A 25,168-nucleotide genomic window follows, 5' to 3' on the forward strand; every position below is an offset into this window, starting at 1 on the left:
AAAATCAATGTAACAATGACTGCTAACTTGGTGTACACATCATAGGAAACAAGCAAACCACATCCATGAGAGGGTATGCTTATCTCTCAAATTGATGAAGACAGATACTGCAAATATGCTAAAAGTTTCACAATTATTGGATACTTGAGATATCACCTATTTATTCTGTTGTCCCTAAAAATATAATTCCATTCTTCCAGTTCCTGTGTCTCAATGTATCTTGACTAATCTGCCTTTGAACTTTCCAGATTTCTTTTGAGCTTAGCTGAGGTTGCCCTTTAGTGTAATTGATGAACTCCATTTATTGTTAATTGTCATCCCCCCGCCACCCCCCCCGCCAACCCAAAACTCACCTTTCAACTAAAGTATCTTCTCATTTGTTAGACTATTTTCTGATATTTCCACTATCAACGATGAAGCAGACCTAATAGCTACTCTCCAAGGGAACTTTTCCTCTGTGATATATTTATTAATTTTTTTCCCGCAGCTTGACAGGAATAGACACTGTTGGATGTGCAATATTATTCCTAGAGCTTTTAAGTGCCAAACTCCTCCAATTTGATATATGGGAGAAGATTGTGGCATAGTAATGATTTTACTGGACTACTTGAATCAGTCATGGCAGTAAATGCCTAGAACCCATCCCCTAGGATCAGGCTCCAGATGTTCAATGACGCCATGAATGTATACATTTTCAAGTGCCATATTCAACCAACAAGTTTAAACGTTTATTTATTAGTGCCATAAGTGGGCTTACATTAATACTGCAATGAAATTACTGTGAAAATCCCCTAGCTGCCACACTCTGATGCCCATTTGGATACACCGAAGGAGAATTTAGCACAGAAATGCACCTACCAGCATGTCTTTTGGACAGTGGAAGGAAACTGGGGCACCCAGAGAAAATCCACACATGGAGAAAATGTGCAGACTTGGCAGAGTTACTCAAGCCAGGAATTGAGCTCAGGTCCTTGGTCGTACTAACTACTGTACCACCCACAGTATCACTAATCACAGACACTACTCAGTGCAACCCACTCCTCATCTACTAACCATCCTGAATAACCAGGACTCATATCGAACATTCATAGCTTCATGTCATCTTGACAGACTTAGCACTTCTGCAAACCTCACCCATATCTCAGTTGACACACACTGCCAGTTATTCAACCACAACAGTCACATCACCAAAACAGATTGCACTACATCCACTGACATTTCTCCCTGTCTGTGGTACATGATTAAAGGGAGCAGTTTTATCCAGTGGGAGACTGGCACAACTCCATTCCTGACTTTCATAGAATAGAACCTGCATGCAATCACTGGGGCAATCATTGCAGAAGTCATGAAGCTGCAGATGGTTTAAGCCTATCCTTGTGCCTCTTCCCAAGTTACAATCTGGTCAGACTGTAAAAGAACAGATGGAAGAGCAAGAACCAATGATAAAAAGACACCGTTACCCAATCTTATATTTGCTACCGCAAGTTGAAATACTATTATTGATGTAGGACATGCACATGGAGTGTCACTGGGCATGAATGGCCCACAGCTAAGGCAGAAGGTATCATAGGTACCAGCTACCCGAATGCGAGACTGGGGGTCAAATTCTGCTGAAATGGACTCATTGGCTTCAGTGAGGCAGACTACAGAAGGTTGGTGGGGAGGTACACTGAAATGCTTGGTGTTTTGACCAACCCACCACAAAACTTGCATGCAATTCAAAGAGTTTGGCACCAACTTGCATAAGGTTTTATGCAGAGGTTGAATTGTCCTGCTTTGTGTGCTCTCTGCTTTCATTCGTGCCATCTTGCAAGGGAAGTACTTATTACTGCACCTTGTCTGAGTGGTTTGTGTTGGGGGAAGGCAAAAAATCCTAGGTTAGAAAAAATTTTAAGTCATTAGGCATTTAAGACACTGACAGAACTGCCAGCATTAAATGATAAGTGATTTAAAATCAGACCATGAAATGCAGTAAGAAATTCAAACAAGTGATAATAATTTATTAATATGTTGATATTTTGAATGTATTGAATTACTTTAAGTATTTTATAAAAAGTCATTGTTCACTTTGGCCAAAGGCAGATTACTGCAAAACATGATGGAAGAGAGCAAAAGGACAAGCACTACATTCTAAGACAACAATTAAATCTTATTTATGGCCCCCATTATTTTACAGGCCTCTAAGATTACACCTCTCCTATACTCCAGGGAAAAAAAGCATCAAGTCTATCCAGCCTCTCCTAGTAAATTTTTTCTGCACTCTATCTAGTTTAAAGTATGCAAGTTTTATTAGTAACATTTCTAATGGTAGAACATTTAGGGCTACTTTGTGAATAGGACCAATTCACTGTCCAGATGTGATGGATGCATGCCCAGATATAGGATCATGTGTTAATTTGGTTTGGCAGTAACCTGGAGGGGAACTTGTGGGAATGTTAACTTCAAATTTAAGTGGCCAGACTTCTGATTGCTAAGTGATTCAAGGGGTTGGATTAGCCAAAGGTGGATACGTCTGAATTCCATGGACAAAAATACCATACTGCCAGAGGGTAAGGTACACTTGGCTGAAGTATGTGCCAGGTGTAATGATGTATACTGAAGATGACTGATTCAAAGCTAATGAAAGGCAGGAGAATTTAATAAGCATATAATTGATCCATCTTGAACTATACACGTCAGTTTATTGGAGAGGACATGTTGCTCTTCATTTTGAGGCCTAGGACTAAAAGATAATCTCTCCATGATTCTCTGGTCAAATAAAAGTTAAGTCTTTAAACTGAGACACTGGCTTTGAGTGTCTTTTATGGTCTGAAGTTTTGGCAATACCTGGTCACCTCGCAAACCCCGCAAACATCCCCTCAGGATAAACTCCTTCAAACACCTGCCATACCACTCCCTAAACTCTAAAACATACCACACATGATTGCAAAAACAGCAAAGAAATTAATCAGTATCTAATTTCAAAAGAGTTGATAATCCCATTAAAAGTGCTGCTGGAAGCTCCATATTGCAATTAAACCTGTTTGCAACCAAGGGAAGTTAAGAGATGACATTATCTAGACTATGACAGGAATAGCATCAAATTTGCACACATTAATTGACCTAATGATCTGCGTACTCTGCAAGCTTCCAACAGTTAATTGGACACTTGCTAACCCTCTGACATGCCATCCAGCATAACATGCACCAAGAGTGTGTTTACACATCAGTGCCCAGAACATAAGCATATATCCTATTTTTGTGCCAAGAACACTTCCTTCTGCATTATTGTTTTTACTTTTCTCACCAACACATGGTACTAGGGGTAATCTCAAAATCAAATTTGCATGAGGAATATTCTTGCAAGGATGCCAAACTTTTTTTTGTTGTTGGTTCCTATCTGAACCAGATCATCTGGCTACTTTAAGAAGTTTCTCCATTCAACTACACCCCATACCATGGTGACTTAGAAAAATAAAACACCATTCTGTACTCCCAATCACAGCTGCATAATAAACTCCTTGAAATAGGGGATCCCTTTAAACTATTCAGCCTACTTCACTGTTTTTTAATGCAAAGGCTTCATGGTGTAATATATTGTCCTATTCTATACCATCATTCACACTCATGAGTTTCCTGTTCAAATGCAGACCCATAAGGCTTTTTCTTGTACTGCATTCTCCTTTCCTCTAGTAGTGGACATCCGCAGCAAAAATTCTAATTTTCTGTTCCTGTGGTGAAACTATTTCCAAGAATTATCCAAAAACCTTGCAATGTTGCAGAGTACAGGTCTCAATTCAAATCCAATTACTATAATCCAATTACTAGTGTATTTCTTAAAGCCTCCAGTTGCTCCATTTTAGGTCAAATCCTATCCCTTATGCCCTCAAAACTCTCTGCCTCTTAAAGCTTATTAACCATGCTATCCTTCAATCAATTTCTTATCCATTCACATAATTTCCATTGCATCACAGATACTAAAGTTGATTTGCCTTTTCTGTAGAAATTTGTCAAATTCTTTTTGGATGTTCTCCAGGTTTCAGTTGACTTAGGGTGCCACTTTCTCAAAAAGGTCATGGTAATTGGCCATATCCATGTAGAAATCAGAACTGTGTCAGTTATGAGTTTACAAATACTCCCAAAACACAATAAACATTTACTACTGTAATGATGCAGGCTCACAAACTTCTCAGAAACACAGAAGGGTATTGTTAACTGTACAGAAGCTAGCATCAGCCCCCTGCCCCAAATTGCTTTAGATCATGCCCGCTTGGCTGTTTCAGTTGCTACATGTTTCCAGCCTGACTTTTACCCAAGTGAGGGCTCCAACCCCTGGGGTAATTAAAGAACAAAGAACAAAAACAGCCTGGGAAACAGGCCCTTTGGCTCAACGAGCCTGCGCCACCATCTCAACATCACCAGTCCCCCTCTTCACCCATGACCCTTGTCTAATGTTTTATGGCTATCCAGATTGAGAGAAACTGATTTAGGGACAATTTATTACTGCCAATCAGCCTAACAGCACATCTTTGGGGTGTGGGAGGAAACCAAAACACCCGGAGAAAACCCACACAAGCACGGGGAGAATGCGCAAACTCCCACAGACAGTGGCCCAAATCCATGTATCTGTACAGCAATCAGTGAGAGCTGTCGTCTTGCCCAATATCTGGTCCAGTTTAGGCACACACTAACGACATGAAGCACTAGGCCAATCTCCAACAATCAAGAGCAGCCCCAGTATGACCCATCGCGAACCAGCAATGCAATTGAGAAAAAAAAAACAGTACACTCGCAGTTTACACTCACCAGCACACTGCTCCGGAGAACAATGAGAAACTTCTGGAGCACCTTCTCAGCACTGATTACATTGGCATCGATGGTGTTGATCTGTCACTGGGGCTCTATTGGAATCTGCATGATAACTATGTGCACGACACGGTCACTTCTGGTCAACTAGGTGCTAGAATTTGTCAGCGATAAAGAAGGGCCAAAGGGAATTTCTTGTCCTGTAGAACTGACTCAATTACACTGACTAACCCAGCAATGTCCAATTTCAAGAGAACTTTGTTCCAATGATGTTTAACCTTGGAATGCACCCGTTGTTTGAATATAGACCTGGTCACTGCCCATCACTGAGATTGACCTGAACATGTCAGTAAAATGTCCCACTGTTCTATAAAGAAACATTGGGATATTTGCAGAGTCTCTGCCTCTGGTTTGTGTCTCTGTTGGTTTGTTCACATTTGGTGATGGGTCAATGTTAAATGGACAGTTTAATGGGATTGGATAACCATTTGGATATCCAAATTAGGACTGGAGGATAGCGAACGTGGCACCATTGTTTAAAAAGGGTAGGAGGGATAGCCCGGGTAACTATAGGCCGGTGAGTTTAACGTCAGTGGTAGGCAAGTTGATGGAGGATTCTTAGGGATAGGATGTATGCGCACTTAGAGCGTTGCGATCTGATTAAGGATACACAGCACGGCTTTGTAAATGGGAAGTCTTGCCTTACAAATCTGGTAGAATTCTTTGAGGAAATATTTTAGATATTCAGATTACCCAGTCTCGCCCCAATTTGTCCCTCAAGTGGTCCTCTTCTGCTGTGTTGTCCTTAAAAGGACAATCATGACAACTATTTACATTAATTGTACCAATTTCTCTATCTGGAGAAGACTGGAAAAGGTCATTTGGCCTTAAGAATCTACCAATCTCGAACAATCCAAAGCAAATCTTACTCTCTGCTCACTTTTGTAGTACTGTACTACCTTCTAAGTTTTATTCCCTTAAAAAGCAGCAATAGTCTCTGCCTGAAATATTCCATGCTTGAACAAAAATTTATTTAACTCTTATCCTCATTCAGTAAATGCTTTGAATTGATAAATTGGAGACACAGTGGTAATGTCATCAAACTAGCAATCTAGAACCCAGGCTAATGTTCTGTGCACATGGTTCAAACTTCAACATGGTAGCTGGAGGAATTTAAATGCAATTAATAAAATTACATGAATAATTCTGGAATTGAAAGAGTTTTACAGTCACCAATGCTAAGACTATGATTGCCAGAAAAATCCATCTAGTTTAGTAATGTCCTTTAATAAAGGAGATTTGCTGTCCTTACCTGGTGTGGCCTCCACGTGACTCCAGATTCACAGCAATGTGCTTGACACATTAACCTAGCTCTGAAGTGGCCAAGATACTCAATTGTGACAATTAGGGACAGGCAATGGTCCTGCTGCTGATGGCCACATTCCATGAAAGAAAATACCTCATTCCTGATTCTTAAACTAGAGGAAACAGTCTTTTATTCACTTGGCCAAAACCTCAAATCATCCCCTTAGCCTCAACTATTCTGGTAGCAATAATTCCAATATCTCTCATTCCTCCACAACTTATTTTGATACATCTATAAAATCCAATTTATTATTTTAATGGCTTTACCTACCTGCTTGTGCACCTGCAAAGAATTAAATCGTATACTATCCATTCATCCAACATCTATCAATTTCCAATATAGTTAAAATAAACCATGCTGAAATGAATCAAATGGAAAGGAACTTGCATTTAAGTAAAAAAACTTTACTGAATTAGTGCCAAGTTATGATTTGCAAACTAGTAATAACACTTACATATGAAGGAAAAATTTTTAAGCTTCCTTTGCAGATATGAATGAATACTGTTACCCTATGAGCATAACAACGTTAACTGGTAATTTATGTTGTTTGATTGAAAGGGAAAGCAAGAACTTACAAGGTAACTAACGTCACAGTACAAGAACCCAAAAATAGTTTTAAAATCAGCACAAGTATTTCAACTAGAAATTTCGATCGGATCAATAAAGGGATAATTATTACATTTGCTTGATAATATTTCAGGATTTTAATTAGGCAAGCTTTTTAAAAGATTTCCAGATCATTACTGTTATCAAGTTCAATTGCATCTTCTGGATCTAATGCTGGCTTCTCCATGTGAACTTCTTCTGTATCCTCAACAGAAGCCAAAGCATCATTTGTGTCACTGGCAAAAGTCTCTCGTGAAGCATCATCATCCACTTGCAGGTTCAGCTCCTTAATAGCTTGTTTCATCTTTTTCCCAATTATGTGTCGTCTTCTTTTTTTGGCTGCTTTTTTGCAATTATATTCTCTCTGATTTTCATCATAAAAGATTTCCTGTTGATTGAAAGCAAGAGTTTTTTTGACTTGGATACTTTAGTTTGTTACCTATAAAAATAAGTATGGACACTTTATATACTTGGACATATTTTGAGATCTTAACCTACAAATCAGAGGAATATATAGGAGGACAAAGGCAGAGAATGGGGCTCAAGCAGATTTCAGAGAGTTAGAAAGAAGCATAATCATGGAGATTTAAACAGAAAGACTATGTCATTATACAATTATTTTAAGAGGCCCTCTAGTGGCCTTATTTGAGTAGCCATTCTACACATGAAAGCTTGAACAGCGGTGTCACTCTAAGAACACATCCATTACACATAATTATAAAGGAAATATGGCATAAACAGGCCATTATGCTCCACCATGCTGGCATTTAAGCCCACTTGAACATCTCATCTTTCCTCAGTTTCTACTCTAGATTTCCAGCATCCACAGTATTTTGTTGATAGTCTATAGTTACTTGGACATATTGTATTTTCTCAAATATGAGAATTACATTTGCTATGCAAGTCTTCTCATACCAGAGAAATTATTAGATGCGTAGTAATATCTCTGTTCTCTCCACTAGATTTTAAAATTGGATTCAATCTAATCAGACCAGGGATTTTATCCTGATGGGGATATAGTGAATAAAATCAACGTTTTAAAAATGTTTAAATGCACTGCTCTTACTCATTCCACCATTTAATGTCAGATCTACCTATTCTATTACCCTGGCAAATAGTGAAGCAAAATAATTATTTATTCCTTCTACCATTTTGCTTTCACTACTTGGGGCATTAGTCTGTTGATCCCTTAATTGCCCTATTCTTATCAGAATCTTTTTGCAAAAATTGTTATGTCTATGCAGTACTTTACTGTTCCATTTAATGTTATTTGGTTAATTTGATAATTCCCTTGTCTTCCAATTGTCTTTTTTACTTCTCTCCTAATCTCTTCATTCTCCCATATCTTGCATGCCTCTGCTAAATATCACACACTCTCGTTTCCTTCTCTATGAATGGTATGCTTTGTGTAGCGCACAAGAAACAGTACTTTTCACTGTTAATGTGACGATAAATCAGATCAAAAAATGTACTTATACCTTTTTTCAAACCCTCAACTGAACCATTATGTCTTTACTCAACTATGAAAACTCACTTGTTTCCTTTTAGTAGAATATATTTTTCCTGCACTCTGCTGAAAACCATGTTAAATGTTCCCCATTGATAAGCCACACTGTTGCTTGCCAATCTTGCTACTTATTTTGTTTCCCAGGTTCAATGCACAGTCCCTCAAAAATCAGTTTTTCCCCAATTTAACTTGACTTTCATCATAGTTATGTCCTTCCCTTTCATTTTAAAAACACATTATGGTCACCTCATTGTTCCTCTATTTTCACTTTTGTCTGTTTTCTCAATAATCAAACTCAATTCACTACCTTCCTGAAGGCCTTTTTCATACTGGATTCTAAAAGGAGTCCCGTTACACATTTAAGGAACTCCATTCCCTCATCTTCTTTAGCCAACAATGTTATCCTATTAGGATAGTTGAAATTCCCCATGATTCACTAATTTGTCTCCATTTTCATTCCTCCACCTTCCTTCTGCTACTAGGTGTTAAACTGTGTCAGCAGGATCTCCCTCTCAATTTCTCTGAAGTCCTGGCACACAACTCCCAAACAGTCACACCCTCCCTTTCCTGAACCCATCTTCTGTACTTTTCTTAAAATAAAGTTCTGCATCATGATCAGCATTGGCTCGGAGGGCCAAAGGGTCTGTTCCCGTGCTGTACTTTTCTTTGTTCTCTTTTGGGCAAAGACCGTACTCTGGAAATTCCTTACATGTCAGTGTCTCCAGCTCGCACTCCAGCTCAAATGACTGAGCTGGAAAGATCAGAGATGGAGACACCTCCAAAGACGCGTTTGCTCCAGACCACACATTAAACATTTCAACGTAACGACCAGCAGTAGAATCATCATGACTTGTCCTGTCCATAGCATAGGAACTCTGAAGCAAATGTGGTGTTCCCACTGTTGCTTCAAAGATTGGTCATCTTGAATGATCAGACGTGATCACTACAGATCATTTACAAAATGTATGGTGAATAATCATTTTGTTTTACACCTGTGGCTCAAAGAGCATTTCTGTTTCATTTACAACTGCCCTACTGTTTCTATCAATGCGACACAGTAGCACAGTGGTTAGCACTGTTGCCTCAGTGCGAGGGGCCCACATTCAATTTCAGTTTTAGGTGACGGTGGGTGGACTTTGGACATTCTCCCCACGTCTGAGAGTTTCCTCCAGGCGCTCTGATTTCCTCCCTCAATCTAAATATGTAGGTTAGATAGGTTGGCCATGATAAATTGCCCCAAGATGCACAGAATAGGGAGATTAGCAGGGTAATTAGGTGGAGTTACACAGATAGGGCTGGACTAAGATGCTCTGTCAGCACAGACTTGATGGGTCGAATGGCCTCCTTTCCCACTGAAGGAATTCTATGAATTTCCAAAATATTTTAAGCAAAAGAAAAAGTGCTCTTAAATGATGATTAAATTCTTTAGTCAAAGTAGTGTTTGAATTCTAACCTTTATCTGGTCTTGGGTGATGCTTGGTGTGTTCTTCAATAATTGCAAATAAACTCCACCAGGTGTTCTTCTACGACTGCCGTCCTGAGAAGGAAAAAAGATATTGAAGGACAAATATGTTCATGCAGAAAAATCCTCTCTTCCTCTGGGTCCTTGCTTATTCACCACTAACTCATTACCCCTCCCTCTCCAGTTAGACTCTGCTTTTTATTTTTGCCTCTGTAGATCTGTTGTCTCAGACATTTACACTTTTGATGTCACCTTTTTCTTTTCATCTCCTGTGACATGTATTTCTATTGCCTGGATATTCTCATGGACATTCTCACCCAAAACAAAGACCTGTAGCTTCATATCTTAAAAGGTCACAGAAACAATTCATCTCCACCACCCTCCTCCCTCCAAGTACAAAGCCACAATGCACCTTTCAAGCATTAATATTAGATTAAAGCTCCTGTCGCAAAACACAAGTATTCAAAACCAGGAGATGCCACCCATCTTGAAGCAAAGCGTAATTGCCTAATTCCACTTTGGCTACACTTCCTTTAAAAACAAAACTCATTAGGAATTTGGAATATCTTCGATAGCTTTGTGAATTCAGTGGCATCACTTCAGAAAGCAAGCCAAGGACCTTACTTCTATGACAGTTGACTCAATTGCCCTGAATCTACTTGCAAAATAGTGCAATTATGGAAGCCTCATGACCTGAACCACTATCAATATCTTCTGCATGTCTATTTCTTCAGCCTCTTCAATTTACTAAGTGCAATGCCATAAATCAGCTAACAGAAAACAACTAAGTCTTTGGAAACAGTCATCCTTGTTAAGGAGCTCCCTCGATACAAAATGAAGCAGTTTCAACTCATGATTAGCTAATTTTCTCAGCTCATACATTTGGCACCTCACTCAAGATGTTTTAGAATAATGAATAGTTTGGGGATATCCTATATGTACATTCAAGTGTTAAGCTAACTCTCCAATCAGCATAATCATTTCTGAACCTAACCAATAGAATGGATGAAATCTGACCATTCATGCTCAGCTAATCTAATTGCTATAATTACCTCTCCATGACAATGTTGACTCCTTGCTGGAACGTGGTCCCCTGGATACCAAATTCTGTGAAGCACCTTGTCCAATTATTCGGGAGATTTGACAGTGTTGCCAAGTTATACTTTACAGAAGGCATCATAACCATTTCTTTCCTTGCTCAGGTGTTCACACAAGTTCAACAGCACCCTTGAAGGGAACACCAACCACCTTTCCTCTTCCTATCCCTGGGAGTGGTGCAGTGGCCAATTATAGCAATCATTAGCTCAGCCAAGATTGGCTAGTGGAGCAAAGAGTGGGAATGGAGCCTCAGAACTCCCTGATGTAAACGGTTCAGTTACTCAATGGACAAAACTGTAAAGTTGTGTGTTTATTCTTTAAGGAATAGAAAAAGTATGACTTACGACAATCATGAGTCCACCGTTTTGTTCTACCTCAGCCGTCTGAATAAGCAGTTCTATTGCTTTCCTCCTTCCAATGGTTTTCACAACTCTATGAATTAGATCCGTTTTTGGTTCTCGGAGCCTGAGTAATTGAATTTCAAATTTTAGCAAGTTTTCTACAACATTTTTGTTCTTACAGCTTCATCATTAGCAACTAATTTTCACTAGCTCACCCCACCTCACTCCCCAAAACATATTGCCTTAAGATCAAAACATTTATGGAGTATGTTTTTTTCCCTCAAAAAGTCATTTACAATGGAAAATGAGCCCCAAGCCAATGTATACAAGTTCCCTGTTCCCATATTATATCACAAACCTGATTCAAGTATCATGATATCTTGGGCTATTAAGTTTTGTTCAGTTTTACAATATATACTGTATATAAAACCCATTACTGTACTTATGCATCTCAAGGCAACTAAACACATGAGACTTGAGCACATATCTAGGTTAACACTCCAAATGCAGCGCTAAGAGGCGATGTACTGTTGGAGGTAGAATCGTAGAATCCTACAGTGCAAGAGGTGGCCATTCAGCCCATCGAATCTGCATTGACCACAATCCCCATAACCCCATGCATTTACTGTAGCTAATCCCCTTGACACTGAGGTGCAATTTAACATGGCCAATCCACCTAACCCGCACATCTTTGATCTTTGGGAGGAAACGGGAACACTCGGAGGAAACTCACACAGATACAGGGGAGGAATGTGCAAACTTCACACAGACCGTGACCCAGGAATCGAACCTGGGTCCCTAGTACTGACAGGCAGCAATGCTAACCACTATGCCACCCATACCTATTAAATGAGAGATTATACAGAGATTCTCATCTATGGGATGTAAAAGATTCCACTCTTTGGCTGGAAGAGGTGAATTCTCCATGTTTTGGAGAACATGTATTCCTCAATCAACACCAGCAAAATAGATTTTTTTGGTGATTACCACACTGCTGTGGAAGTTTGACGTGTGCTAATTAGCTGCGACATTTCCGACATTACAATTGCGACTGCACTTCAAAAGCATTTCATGGTTGTCAAATACTGAAATTAAAGAAAAGCACTACATAAATTTAAACTTTTTAGTAATCTACATGAGTTTTTGTTTACACATTGTGGTCACTGCTTAAAACCTAGAGAACTTGGCTGAAGATTGGTAAAGGCTTGGAGATCTTTGCTAGGACAGTGGAACACTGTTTCCCCTGATTTTAAGTTCCAAATAATTTGAACGATTGATCAACAACGCCTGTTTCAATATTGTCTGACATGGCAATTTCAATTCCCTACGTGCTGTTTGGTATTTCATCTTGGGCCCTATTTGGTTTTTTTCCCCTCTGAATAAAACTATTCACCTGTCCAATGAGGAATAGCCACAAGGGTGAGTTTACCTCATTGAAATACATGTATAAAACAAATTTCCATTTGTGGGAAAGCTTTTAAGATATCCAAATAATTCTACATTTTAATTTAGAGATTCAGTGTAGTGTAGCTTATCGAGAGCTGAAAAGTTGAATATCTTTTTGTGGCTGGTTAGCCTAATATTTTTCAGAGGGAAGAGTAGTCCAATCAATATTGGAGTTCATCTGATTAAACATTTGTATACTTATGTTCACATTATATTCTAATATTCGCATACTCCTGTTTGTATAATTTTCCATCATTCGATTGGCTCAAGACTAATATATCCAAACATTCGCCTTGGTAACAATACAGCAGTGGTTTATTTTGTCGTAGTCCGAATTGCATTACTCCAAAATGTGCACTCTTCAAAGATGAGTGTCTTTGTCAATATTAATCTCTCAACCAATGTTGAAACATTTATTTCACTGCTCTTTATAGGATCTTGCTGTGTTGCCTACATCACAGTGGTGAATGCAGTTTGAAAAGTACTTCCTTGGCTGAGGTTGAGAAGGGTGCAATACATGCAACTCTATTTTTCATTTCACATTTAAATAAAGTAAAAAAACAATATTGGTAAATGCTCATAAAAAAGTGCATCAGTTGCAGCATTCAGGCAAAGCTAGAGGATTTCAGGTAGTCTTAATGCAAACAAAGTAATTGTCCATCACTACATCTGAACCACTTCATACCCTTTGACCTAAACTCCTTTCATTACTCTGCATTATATTTCATTTCACTATTTCAGTGAAGTGACGAGGGATGTTTTATCTACCAAGTTATTGGGATAAGTAGATTCACACATGGAGAATTTGAGTATACCTGCAGCAATATGTCCCAGAAGTAACAAGAGGTCTACCATATTAGATATGGAGCAAAGTATCAGTTTATTGATGCATTTTTTAATTCATGGGACATGGGTGTCACTGGCTGGCTAGTGACCTTGTTGCCCATGAAAAGGTGCTGGTGAGCATGAACATTTACCAGTCTGAATGCAATTGTGTTAGACAGTGTTGAAGAGGGAGAAATAACACCTATTAAGGTTCTACATGATATCAATGGGATGAGACAGATTGTCCACAGCAAACTGGACAAATCTGTTAATGGGTAAAATTGAAGAGGAAACTGTTCAAAAAAAAGAATTTGTGCTGCAAAAATCAGTTTATACACCAAGGGACATGAGAAACTGAAAAAAAGCATGCTTTTTTTAAAAAAAAGTGGCACAAATAATGAGAAGAAAACAACAGTAAAGACAGAGCTTCAAAATGGGAGTTTGAAAAGAAATTTATAAAAGGGATATCAAAATGAATTAGGAAAAAAGTGACCACAGGAGCAATGTGGACCCCGTGGATAACTGAGTGATATAAATGAAAATAAGGAAGTTGTAATTATTCAGCATATCCACATTAGTACTTATGGTAGAGGAATAGGTCAGCCTGACAGGTGCTCCAAGGAAACCAATATTGAGTCAGGGACTTAAATCAAGTTAACATAAACTTTGTACATCACCCCATTATTTAATGTCAGGAATCAGGGAATTATAGACCAGATGGCTTAAAGATCTGTTGTTTTGGAATTAATTGAGTTTTTGAGGGCCAGCTTGGCGCAAGGCGAAACACAGACAGGAGTTTTGGACGAGGACAATTTAGAAGGGAGAACGTGAGCTAACAGACAGGACTGTACTAGAATAGCCGAGTCTAGAAGCAAAAGGTAAGAATGGGAATTGAAACAGATGAACTGATGCAGGTATGAAATCAGACAATGTCATTGTGGTGGAAACAGGTTGCCATAGTGATGGCACATGACCAGAAGGTTGAATCTGAGTTAAATGTGTCATATCTAACACCAAGATTGCGAGCAGTCTGGTTTAGTCTCACAATAGTCACCGAGTGAAAGATGGAGCTGGTAGCTGGGGAACGAAATTTGGAGCAGGGTCCAAAAACAATAGCTTAAATCTTCCCAACATTTAATAAGAAATTTCTAATACAAGATGTCAGATAAGCAATCTGATAATTTAGCAGTGTCAGGAAAATCTGTACAAAATGCTAATAAACTCTGCTTTTACCACAAACTAGTCTAAAATCACTATTTTAAAATTTACCACTTCACAGCTGCTGGAGACCTATACACAACTCCCACTACATTCTTTCCCATTATGTCTCCATTCCCTGCTTCCTTCTTTTACCACTGAAATGATTTAATATTAAGGCTACTTCTCCCATGTCATTTTCCCTATTTCTAACCTATACATTTATCCTCTTTTCTGTCTTGCAGTCATGTCTCAGTAGTAACTGTAATTTCTTACTGTCCCAGTTGAATTTGATTTCTAGTTAGTTATTCACTTAAATCTAATGGGAGTCACTGTATTGCAAACTTGAGATAATGCCAGTTTGCAACAATGGCTTTGCATCACACTGAGTAGTCAAAACACATTGTGCCCCAAGGCACAGAATTCAGCGCCTATGTACTCGTTAAGCATGTTATTCCTACCAAAGAGACAAAGGCAAGTTCTCTCCTTGAAAATTTGAACGTTTAAAAAGGGGAAAAAAAAAGTAGATTGAAATATTCACAAGCAGCACAAGTTGCATAGAAACAAGGCTTTTGTGCATCATTTATAGCTATAATGCCGTTATGTTCAAAGCTAAAGTGGCAATACCCTCAACGTAGTTTCAAATGGTCCGATTATAGTTTAAATTGGATCAAATACTCGCTTGTTACACTACTGTTTAAGCTGACATACAGCCAAAATCACTCTTTGCACTGAAAGTCATAATCTGCATTATGACATTCCCTGGAACGAGAGCCTGAAAACATACACTGTCCTTCCTACTTCTGTAGGTGTTGAAAGCGTTGTCACTATGGCAAGAAAGGCAATGCAATCACATTTAAGTCACATGGGGCAGGATGAAAATTAGAAGGGCCATCACATGCCTCCCAGCAGCTGGCTCAAGAGCAGCAGCATCGTAAATGTCCAAGGTCATACATTTTTTCAACCCAGTGGCTACACTGTGGCAATGAGTTGGTAATTTGATTTATGGTACAGGTGACATTAAGTCCAGATATTTCTTCCATAAAGGAAAACAAGAATTAAGATTAATTATATTTTAATAGATTACTTCAGTGGCTGTTCAGAGATGGAGATACATCTCACTTCGCCTGTTCTTTAGCAGCACTAACTTTTGGCAAAGAACAAAAAAAAAAGGAGAATGAACAGATAGTTTGATGACTACTTCACAGCTGGGTACACAGACTGAGAAGAAGCAAATTTGCTGAGACTCACACAAAGCCAGTTCAAACAGTAGATAGCACATTATCACTACCTCTATGGCAAAATTATCACTCATCATTTGCTAGATAATCTGTATTGCACACAACTGTAAATCACATACTGACCTGTAAGCTATTTCATTTGAAATCTTATCTGGACTATCATCTTCTGTAATATCACTTTTTCCCTCATAGTTCATTTCGAGCCTTTCCCCCAGCCTCTCTTTAACTGGCCTTTTGCGCTTGAGGTTGCTTTGATTACACTCTTCCTGGCTTTTGCTTTTCTTTCCATCTTGTATATATTCATCTAATTCCGCTTCTAATTTATTCATCTCCTCCTCCTCCTCTTCCACACGTTGCTTTGCCATCATTTTCTTTGCCAGTACATAATTATAAGTTTCAGACTGCCGTGAATTCATGGTGACGTTGCCTTCCATTCCCAAAATCCCCAGTTCCGTGGCCACAGCATCTTGATTTTGCTCCTGCAACACAGTGCCCCAAATATTGTTAATTTTGCGACCGCCAGCTTTGACAGAATGTCCAGTCCCTGTAAAACCATCGCCAACTGGACCAAAGGGCACGACTGGAGATTTTAAAGGTAGATTGTTTCCAACGTGTGAACACTTCTGACGTTTCCTTCGCCACAAGAGTCTTTCCTCTTCATCAGAGTCATGATCACTGTCTTCACTCGAGTTGTCAGATGCTGCAGTTCGGTAGTGACTATTCAAAGCAAATACAGATGGATGAGCTTGCGTATTATTTTGTGCGTTAAAGGGTGTAGCAGAGAAGTTGGGGATTGCAGCTTGCTGGTTCTATAAAAGAAACACAATACAGTTAATAAGTACAGACATCACAATTAGAGTGAAAATATTATTGCTTTGGAACATAATCCCTCACACAAACCCACCCCACCAAAAACCAACTGAAGTATTCCAAAATTATTCTTTCACTTAAATAATTGTACTTGAAATGCAAAGTCCAAGGTAAAGATCTCACCAAAAATAAGACTTTTTTGCCCCAAAATGTGACTCAAAGTATTTAGTACGTAGAGTGTCAGAAACAATTTGCATTTATAATGGTGCCTTTAAAGTAATACATCCCAAGGTATTTCAGTCAAAATTTAACACAAGCTGTGTAAGGAAAAAAATTGGGAGAGATACCAAAACCTTGTTCAAAGAGGCATCTTTATTTCAAAGCAGAGGGGGAAAAGAAAGGGGTAATGAGTTAAGAGATTTAATAGATTCTAGAACTTATTGCCTACGCAACTGAAGACAAAGCCAATGTCGAGCAACAAAATCAGAATTGGAGGAGCTCAGAGATCTTGGAGGGTCATAGGACTGAAGCAGGTGACAGAAATAAATTGGGACCTGACCATGGAAGGATTTGAAAGAGATGAGAAATTAAAGAGTCACGGTGTTGCCAGACGAGAAACAACCTAGGGCAATGAACATGGGTTGAAAGGTAAATGGGACTTCCCAAATTCGTATGTGGGGAGAATAGTCTTGGATATACCCTGACAGCTTGACATCACCACTACCTCTCAACTCCCACACTGTCTCTAAATTGTCATAATGCTTATCCAACATCCAATATAGGATGAGCAGGAATTTCCAAATATTGGAAAGATTGAAGACATTATCTTCCATCCCCTGCAATGAGCTCAGTCCTCTAGCCACCAAATCCAAACCTCTCCTTTGCAACAGCCTGAAAGTGAATCAGACTGTTAATAACCTTGACATTGTATGTGACCGTGAGCCAAGTTTCTGACCACATATCCATGCCACGTGCCATCACAAAGACTGTATATTTCCACCTCCACGTCGCCAAATTGTAACCATCTCAACTTATCTGCTGCTGAACCACGAATTGATGCCTTTGTTACCTCTAGATTTGACTATTTCAATACCCTCCTGGCCCATCTCCCATGTTCTACGCCGAGTTAACTTGGATCATCTGAAACGCTGCTGTCAGTCCCAACTGGCACAAAGTTCCATTCAATCGTCAACTCTGAGCTCACTGACCTAGACTGGCTCTTGCTTAAGCAAAGCCTCAAATTTTAAAATTCTTATCCATGCTTTCAAATCCCTCCAACGTCTCACCCTCCTCATCTCTGAGCTCCTTCAACACAACAATAATGACATTTCTCATTTTTTTCCCCAAATTGGATCTCTTGAGCAGCCCTATTCTACCATTGGAAGTTCAAGCTCAGGTTTTTGAGAAAATGAGACTATTAGTTGTTGAGGCCCTTAATCTCTAGGGTTTCCATCTAAAGCCTCTTCATTTCCCTTAAGATACAACCAAGCTTTTGATAAATTGTCCTAATAGATTTTGTGGCACTGGTATCAGAAATACCTAGAAATGTCCATAGTTGGGAAAATGCTAGAATCCATCAAAGAAAAAATAGCAGGACACCTAGAAAACAATGGTTCTATCAAGCAGACGCAGCTTGGATTCATGAACGGGAAGTCGTGTTTGACAAATTTACTGGGATTTTATGAAGATGTGACTAGTGCAGTAGACAGAGGGGAACCGATGGATGTGGTGTTTTTAGATTTCCTGAAGGCATTCGATAAGGTGCTTCAGGTTAGGGTACATGGAGTTGGGGGTAAAGTGTTAGCATGGATTAAGGATTGGCTATCTAACAGGAAGCAGACAGTTGGAATCGATGGGTGCTTTTCTGGTTGGCAGTTGGTGACTGGTGAAGTGCCGCCGGGATCGGTGCTGGGGCCTCAACTGTTTACCATATACATAGATGATCTGGAGGAGGGGGCTGAGTGTAGGGTAACAAAGTTTGCTGATGACATGATGAGTGGAAAAGTGAGTTGCACGGAGGACGCAGGAAGTCTGCAGAGAGATTTGGATAGGCTCAGTGAGTGGGCGAGGACCTGGCAGATGGAGTATAACATTAGCAAACGTGAGGTTATTCACTTCGGAAGAAATAATAGTAGGATGGAATATTATTTAAATGGTGAAAAGTTGCAGCATGCTACTGTGCAGAAGGACCTGGGGGTCCTTGTGCATGAATCGCAAAAACTCAGTCTGCAGGTGCAGGTTGTGATCAACAGGGCGAATGGAATGTTGGCCTTTATCGCAAGGGGGAAGCAGGGAGGTTTTGCTGCAACTGTACGAGGCACTGGTGAGGCCACAACTGGAGTACTGTGTGCAGTTTTGGTCCCCTTATTGGCAAAAAGATATATTGGCCTTGGAGGGAGTACAGAGAAGGTTCACCAGGCTGATACCGGAGATGAGGGGGTTAGCTTATGAGGAGAGATCGAATAGATTGGGCCTGTACTTGCTGGGAGTTGAGAAGGCTGAGGGGGGAATCTTATAGAGACTTACAAGATAATGAAGGGACTAGACAGGGTAGAGGTAGAGAGATTCTTTCCACTTAGAAAGGAAACCAGAACTAAAGGGCACAGCCTCAAAACAAGGGGGAGGGGGGGTGCAGTTTAGAACAGAGTTGAGGAGGAACAACTTCTCTGAGGGTGGTGAATCTCTGCCCATTGAAGTGGTGGAGGTTACCTTGTTGAATATGTTCAAGTCACGGGTAGATAAGATTTCTGATCGATAAGGGAATTAAGGGTTATGGGGAACAGGCGGGAAAGTGGAACTGATCCACTTCAGATCAGCCACGATCTTACTGAATGGCAGGGCAGGCTCGAAGGGCTAAATGGCCTACCCCTGCTCCTATTTCTTATGTTATGTTCATTTTTACCATAGTAATGGAAATATAGACTGGCAGTGCTCAACTTTTAAGAGTTACTGTAAATGGCGTTGCAATGTTTATAAATTGACATTCTGCTTTGACTTTCCATGTCGGTTTTGACCTTCCAATGCCATGTTAGTGATGACATCATATCATGTCAGTGACATTCATACAGGCACATCAACATTCAACGTCCATACATGTGCATCGACGTCAAGTTACTGTTAATGCACTTTTGCAGTATGTGATGTTTTGATTTTCCAAAATCTTTAATTTAGAGTTGCACAAAAGAAATTCATGAGAACATCTGTTTACACTTTCTCAGATGGTTTAAGGAAGCAGAGAACGTTCTAGAATAACCCGAAGTCGAATCCTACGGAGACCCCAGCCAACGATCCTTTGAAGTTTCCAACCAAAATCCAGTAAAGTCACTTCAAAGAGGTCCTTCCCTGAAAATCTCACAAGCCAACACTAATCAAGCCCAGGAATAAAGATATGATTACTACCAGGCTTTAAAGTTTCTGCTTTTTAGGTCATTTGTGGATAACAGTGGACAATATTGTACAGTATATTTTTAATTTTATTTCAGATGTTAGTGTTGATATTACTTTTCTAGAAATTGATTGGAGTACAAAATTCTGGGTTTTGTTCAAAGCAGGTGTTGGGTCTTGGTTGAGGAATCAAACCCCATTTTTAACAGTTCACGGGAAAATCGGTTCAGAGTTACGACATTTCAACCGAACATGCTGTTTTCAAGAACAATTGTGTGTTAAGTCCAAGGACTGTAAACGTTTTTTTAGTTGGATGAGCTCAAGTTAATCAAGGTGCAATGTTGGAGTTTAGCTAGAAGAGCACTGGAATAGCCAAATCCAGAGACATTAGGTGATATTGTGGAGGTGGAAATAGATACTACCTGTAAAGTAAAGGCTATGGAGATGGAAGCTGAGCTCAGGGTCAAATAAAACACCAAGGTTACAAACAGTCTGGGGTTTAGCCTCAGACAGCCTGGAATTGAAGACAATGGCTTTGGTCTTTGATATTTAATTTCTACTCATCTGATGTCAGATAAGCATAATAACAAATGAAAAGAATTGAAAGGGTTGAGAGAGATGGCAAAGAACGAGAGCTACATGAAGATCAGACCTCATCTTCCAAATAGGCACAATTTTCTAGATTTAACGTTGAGTTCAACAGCCTCAGACCATTATTCTATCTTCCATTTTGTACTTTTTCACTCCTTAGGGCGAGGTTGTATCTGGTTCTCGTGCTTTGTTTTCAGGCAGTAATGACTTTCGTCATTAACACCTATCCTGGATCAAAGCTTTCTTCATATTAGAATTTCTGTGCTCTTTGCTTTTTTTTTGCATGACATTTGTAATTTAACCTTCTCTACCCTCCAACTTATCCCTGACCCTCCCCTTTCTTAACAGCATAAAATCCATCGCATTTCTGCCTCTCCAGTTCCAAAGAGCCATACTGTATGTAAAACATTAATTTTGTTTCTCTCTTTGCAGACATTGGCAGACTTGGAGGTATTCCAGCATTTTGTGTTTTTATTTCAGATTGTTATCATCTGGAGTATTTTGCTTATATTCCATTATATGGAATATTATTTTTAGACTGATCCCTGTAAGAGACAGCAGAGGTACTGTTAAAATAGTCAGAGCTACAAAATATCTGCAAGAGCACTTGACCTACATATTTGAAGTATACAAGAACATAAGAAATAGGAGCAGGAGTAGCCATCTAGCCCTTCAAGCCTGCCCCACCATTCAATAACATCATGGCTGATCTGAAGTGGCTCAGTTCCACTTTCCCGCTTTCTCCCCATAACCCTTAATTCCCTTGCCTACTAAAAACCTATCTACCCGCGTCTTAAATATATTTAGTGAGGTAGCCTCCACCACTTCAACAGGCAGAGAATTCCAGAGATTCACCACCCTTTGAGTGAAGAAGTTCCTCCTCAAAACTGCCCCCCCACCTTATCTTGAGGCTGTGCCCTCTAGTCCTGATAATAAATAGAGTCTGAAAAAAAAGGAGATAAAAGACTCAATGAGTAGAAAACGCAGTTGTGCACAGGTGTAGCTCAAGACAGGCAAATAGAAGAATGGGACCCTTTTCCTCTAAGCATTAGAACGCTCTCAGGTGAGGTGTAACCTTCGTAGCACATTAATTTCAAGTCTGATTAACTTGACAAGACTGTGATTGAAACAGCGTACATTAATGTAATATGGTTGACCAACCATGTAAAATACAAATGTTGGAAATAAAAATAAAATGTTGTAAATACTCAAAAGGGCAAGCAGCATGTATGGAGAGAGAAACAGTTAACAATTCAGAGTTTGTTGTGTTCAAAACTGACAGCCAGGTTCTTACATTACACTTGAAGTGAACCATATCGGCTATAAAGCACTTTGATGCACACCGTGGTCATGAAAAACACTACAGGCACGATCTTACTGGTCATTCACACCTTGCTGCCATTGCAAATGAGGATTGAGAATTTGACACTCAGCTAAATTACCATCCACTTCAATAAGACCAGAAATCCCACCAGTGTGGACAGCCAAAAGATTCCACCTTCACATCAATACGAGCCTTTTTTTCAGGCCTGAAACATGCAGAGATTATTGTTGCAGGGAGTGTGGCCTCTCTTACAACTTGAAACTGCAGTCACATTACAGGAGGCAATTCCAGAGCATATGGGCTCAAGTCCTTGGCCTGAAATGTTAACTTTGTTTCTCTGTCTACAGATCTACTGAATATTTCAAGCATTTCTGTTTTTAGTTATTATTGAAGGTGGTTAAATTTGGGAAGTGCTCAGGAGAACAGCATAGATTTGAGAACATTTTAGGGTTGCAGGAGGTTAGGCAAATGGAGAGACCACAAAAGGAATTTGAGAACAATTTTAAAACTGAAGTCCTGCTGGACTAGGAGCGAGGTAGGAGTTAGAATGCAGATAACAAAGGGTCTCAGTGTTAGATCCGACAATGCAGCACTCTCTCAGGTCTGCATTAACACGTGAGCTCAAAGAAAGAAATAAAGCAGCTGCAAAGAAAACAAATCAGATTCCATTATTAAATATCTATTTTAGGAGACAGAATAGCATTTTTAAAAAAGTGTGCCATGTTTAGAGTGTGTTTCCATTCAGCAATTTCTCTGCAGAAGTGTAACAAACCAGGAGTAATTTCAGCCTCTGGAGGAGGATGGGGACAGGGACAGTTTTGTTCCATTAAACCCGCAGCAGTAGCAATGTGAGCGGCCGCTCTGTGTCTCCCACCGCCTCACATCGGCTCAGGCCTCTCCCTCTTCCCCAGCACCCCCACAACCTTCACTACCTGCGGCTCGGCGCCGGTTGTCATCTCAGAATCGGACTCTGAGTCCAGAACCTCCCCGTCTTCCAGCGAGGCCGCCATTGCTGCAGCAGATCCTGATCCCGGAAAGAGCGCGCGGCACTTCCGGCAGCCGGCCCCGCCCCGCCTGCTCTACCGCCTCTGAGCTCAGGGGGCGCTGTCCTGCTGCTCCTGCTCCACTCCCCTTAACCCCAGCTGGCAATTAGCATCACCCACACAGCCACCCAGTCCATTAGAAACAGACAATTAGCCATCATCCACATAGCACCATACAGCTACCCAGTTCATTAGAAACAGCAATTAATCAGATTCTTTTTTATTTAGTCAAATTCCACCATGTGCTATAGTGGGATTTGAACCCAGGCTTCCAGAATATTAGTTGAGTTTCTGGATTAATAATCCAGCAATAACACCACTACGCCATTGCATCCTCAAGACAAATAGCAATTAACCATTGTCTACACAGCACCATCCAGCAACCCAGTCCATTAGGGATAGCAATTAACATCCACACAGCATCATCCAGTAACCCAATCCATTAGAGACAGACAATAGCCATCATCCACACAGCACCATCTAGCAACCCAGTTCAGGGATGGCATGATAGTGCTGTAGGTAGCATTGCAATCTCACAGTGCAAGGGACCCAGGTTCAATTCCCAGCTTGGGTGACTGTCTGTGCAGAGTTTGCATGTTCTCCCTGTATCTGTGTGGGTTTCCTCCAGGTGCTCCGGTTTCTTTCCACAGTCTAAAGATGTGTGAGTTAGGTGGATTGGCCGTGCTAAACTGCCCCTTAATGTCAGGGGGACTAGCTGGGGTAAATGCATGGGATTATGGGGATAGGGCCTGTATGGGATTGTGGTCGGTGCAGTCTCAATGGGCCAAATACCCTCCTTCTCCCTTCTGTAGGGATTCTATGATTAGAAACACCAATAAACACCCAGACAGCACCTTCATTCTTTTTATTGTCAAATCAGTTATACAAATACAAAAGTACATTACACTATTCAAAATTCAAAAACCCACCAGGCCACAAGCAATGCAAAACAGAAAAGGGGAAGTTATAAACCAACAAACTAATACGACACCAAGGCCATATAATACATTGACAGACAACAGTAGAGTCCATTATGATTAACAATAGTGTCACTGTAAACAAGTATGGAGTCCATTGTAGGTTATCTTGCAACATTTGGGGGCTTCATCTTTCAGGGCTTTCGCTTTCAGGGTTATGCCTTCCGGAATTGCAAAGTTCATCTGAATACTTCCAATGTTCCAACCCACTGGGCCAGATCTTCCAAGGTTACGCCTACTAGGGTCATACCTTCCTGAGTTGCACCCTCCTGGGTTGAACTTTCCTGAATCACATTTTCCTGGATAGGGTATTTTGGAATTGCACCTTCCTGGGTCTGGGTCACATGAATCTCAACTGGAATATCACCTCTCACACAAGTCCCGCCAAGACAACAGTTCTTGCACAAGTCCCAAAAAAGACTGATGGAAACATTCTTTGACCCTCAGATAGAAATCAAAGGGAGGCCCAGGGGAGGAACGTACTGAGGCTTAGGGGTGGCTTTGACTCTGCTTCTTGAGATTGGTGGCCTGAAAATAGTTGCCAGATACCGAAGCAACAAACAGTTCCAACTAACACCAACATTGAGAACAGAATCCCTCAATCCTTCTGAGATAGAAGCACTCCAGTCAGAGAATGCAATGGAAAACTGGGCCAGAAACATAGGCCCCAGCAACAACAGCACCCAGCCCCAACACCCTACTCAGTTGTTGAAGACAGAAGTCTTTCCCTCCCCAACAGCCTACTTTGACAACTGCGTACAGTGTGTTAGTAGTTAGCAGTCTGTCTCCGGGGATCTACAGTACCATCCAGCAACCCAGTCCATCAGACTTATGTGGTTATATTTAAATCCCTTGATTTATACATAGCCATGTAGCAAACAGGCTGGATCAATGAGGATGATTGGCCTAAGGCTTTCACAAAACCTTCCAGAAAACTCCACATGGAAGGTTGCTCTGCAGGTTTAAGGATCCTAAGTGAATCCTACAAGGAGAAGCTGAGTCATTCAAAGCAAACAATAGAGTAGCATTCCAACCCCTGGAGATAGCAGAAAGTTACAAATGTGGAACCAGAAAAGTAGTGAAAAGTTGATGCTGTGTTTCATGTGTTACACTCTTAGCTGATGTTAATTCTGGACAAGTTTGATCCCTGGGTGAAACCTGGTTT

General features: G+C 40.2%; 1 protein-coding gene across 1 annotated transcript; it reads right to left on the reverse strand.

Moving 5' to 3' along the window:
- Positions 1 to 6,543: 6,543 nt before the first annotated feature.
- Positions 6,544 to 23,020, reverse strand: phax (phosphorylated adaptor for RNA export). The gene is made up of 5 exons (XM_080189687.1): positions 22,916 to 23,020; positions 15,998 to 16,683; positions 11,169 to 11,289; positions 9,718 to 9,801; positions 6,544 to 7,145 (listed from the first exon to the last, which is right to left on the reverse strand). Exons 1-5 carry the CDS (start codon positions 22,991 to 22,993, stop codon positions 6,873 to 6,875), a joined length of 1,242 nt encoding a protein of 413 aa, XP_080045813.1. The 5' UTR covers positions 22,994 to 23,020; the 3' UTR covers positions 6,544 to 6,872.
- Positions 23,021 to 25,168: the final 2,148 nt, after the last annotated feature.

This window comes from Carcharhinus amblyrhynchos, chromosome 5, assembly GCF_965287045.1.
Source record: "Carcharhinus amblyrhynchos chromosome 5, sCarAmb.v2.hapA, whole genome shotgun sequence".
NCBI lineage: Eukaryota > Metazoa > Chordata > Chondrichthyes > Carcharhiniformes > Carcharhinidae > Carcharhinus > Carcharhinus amblyrhynchos.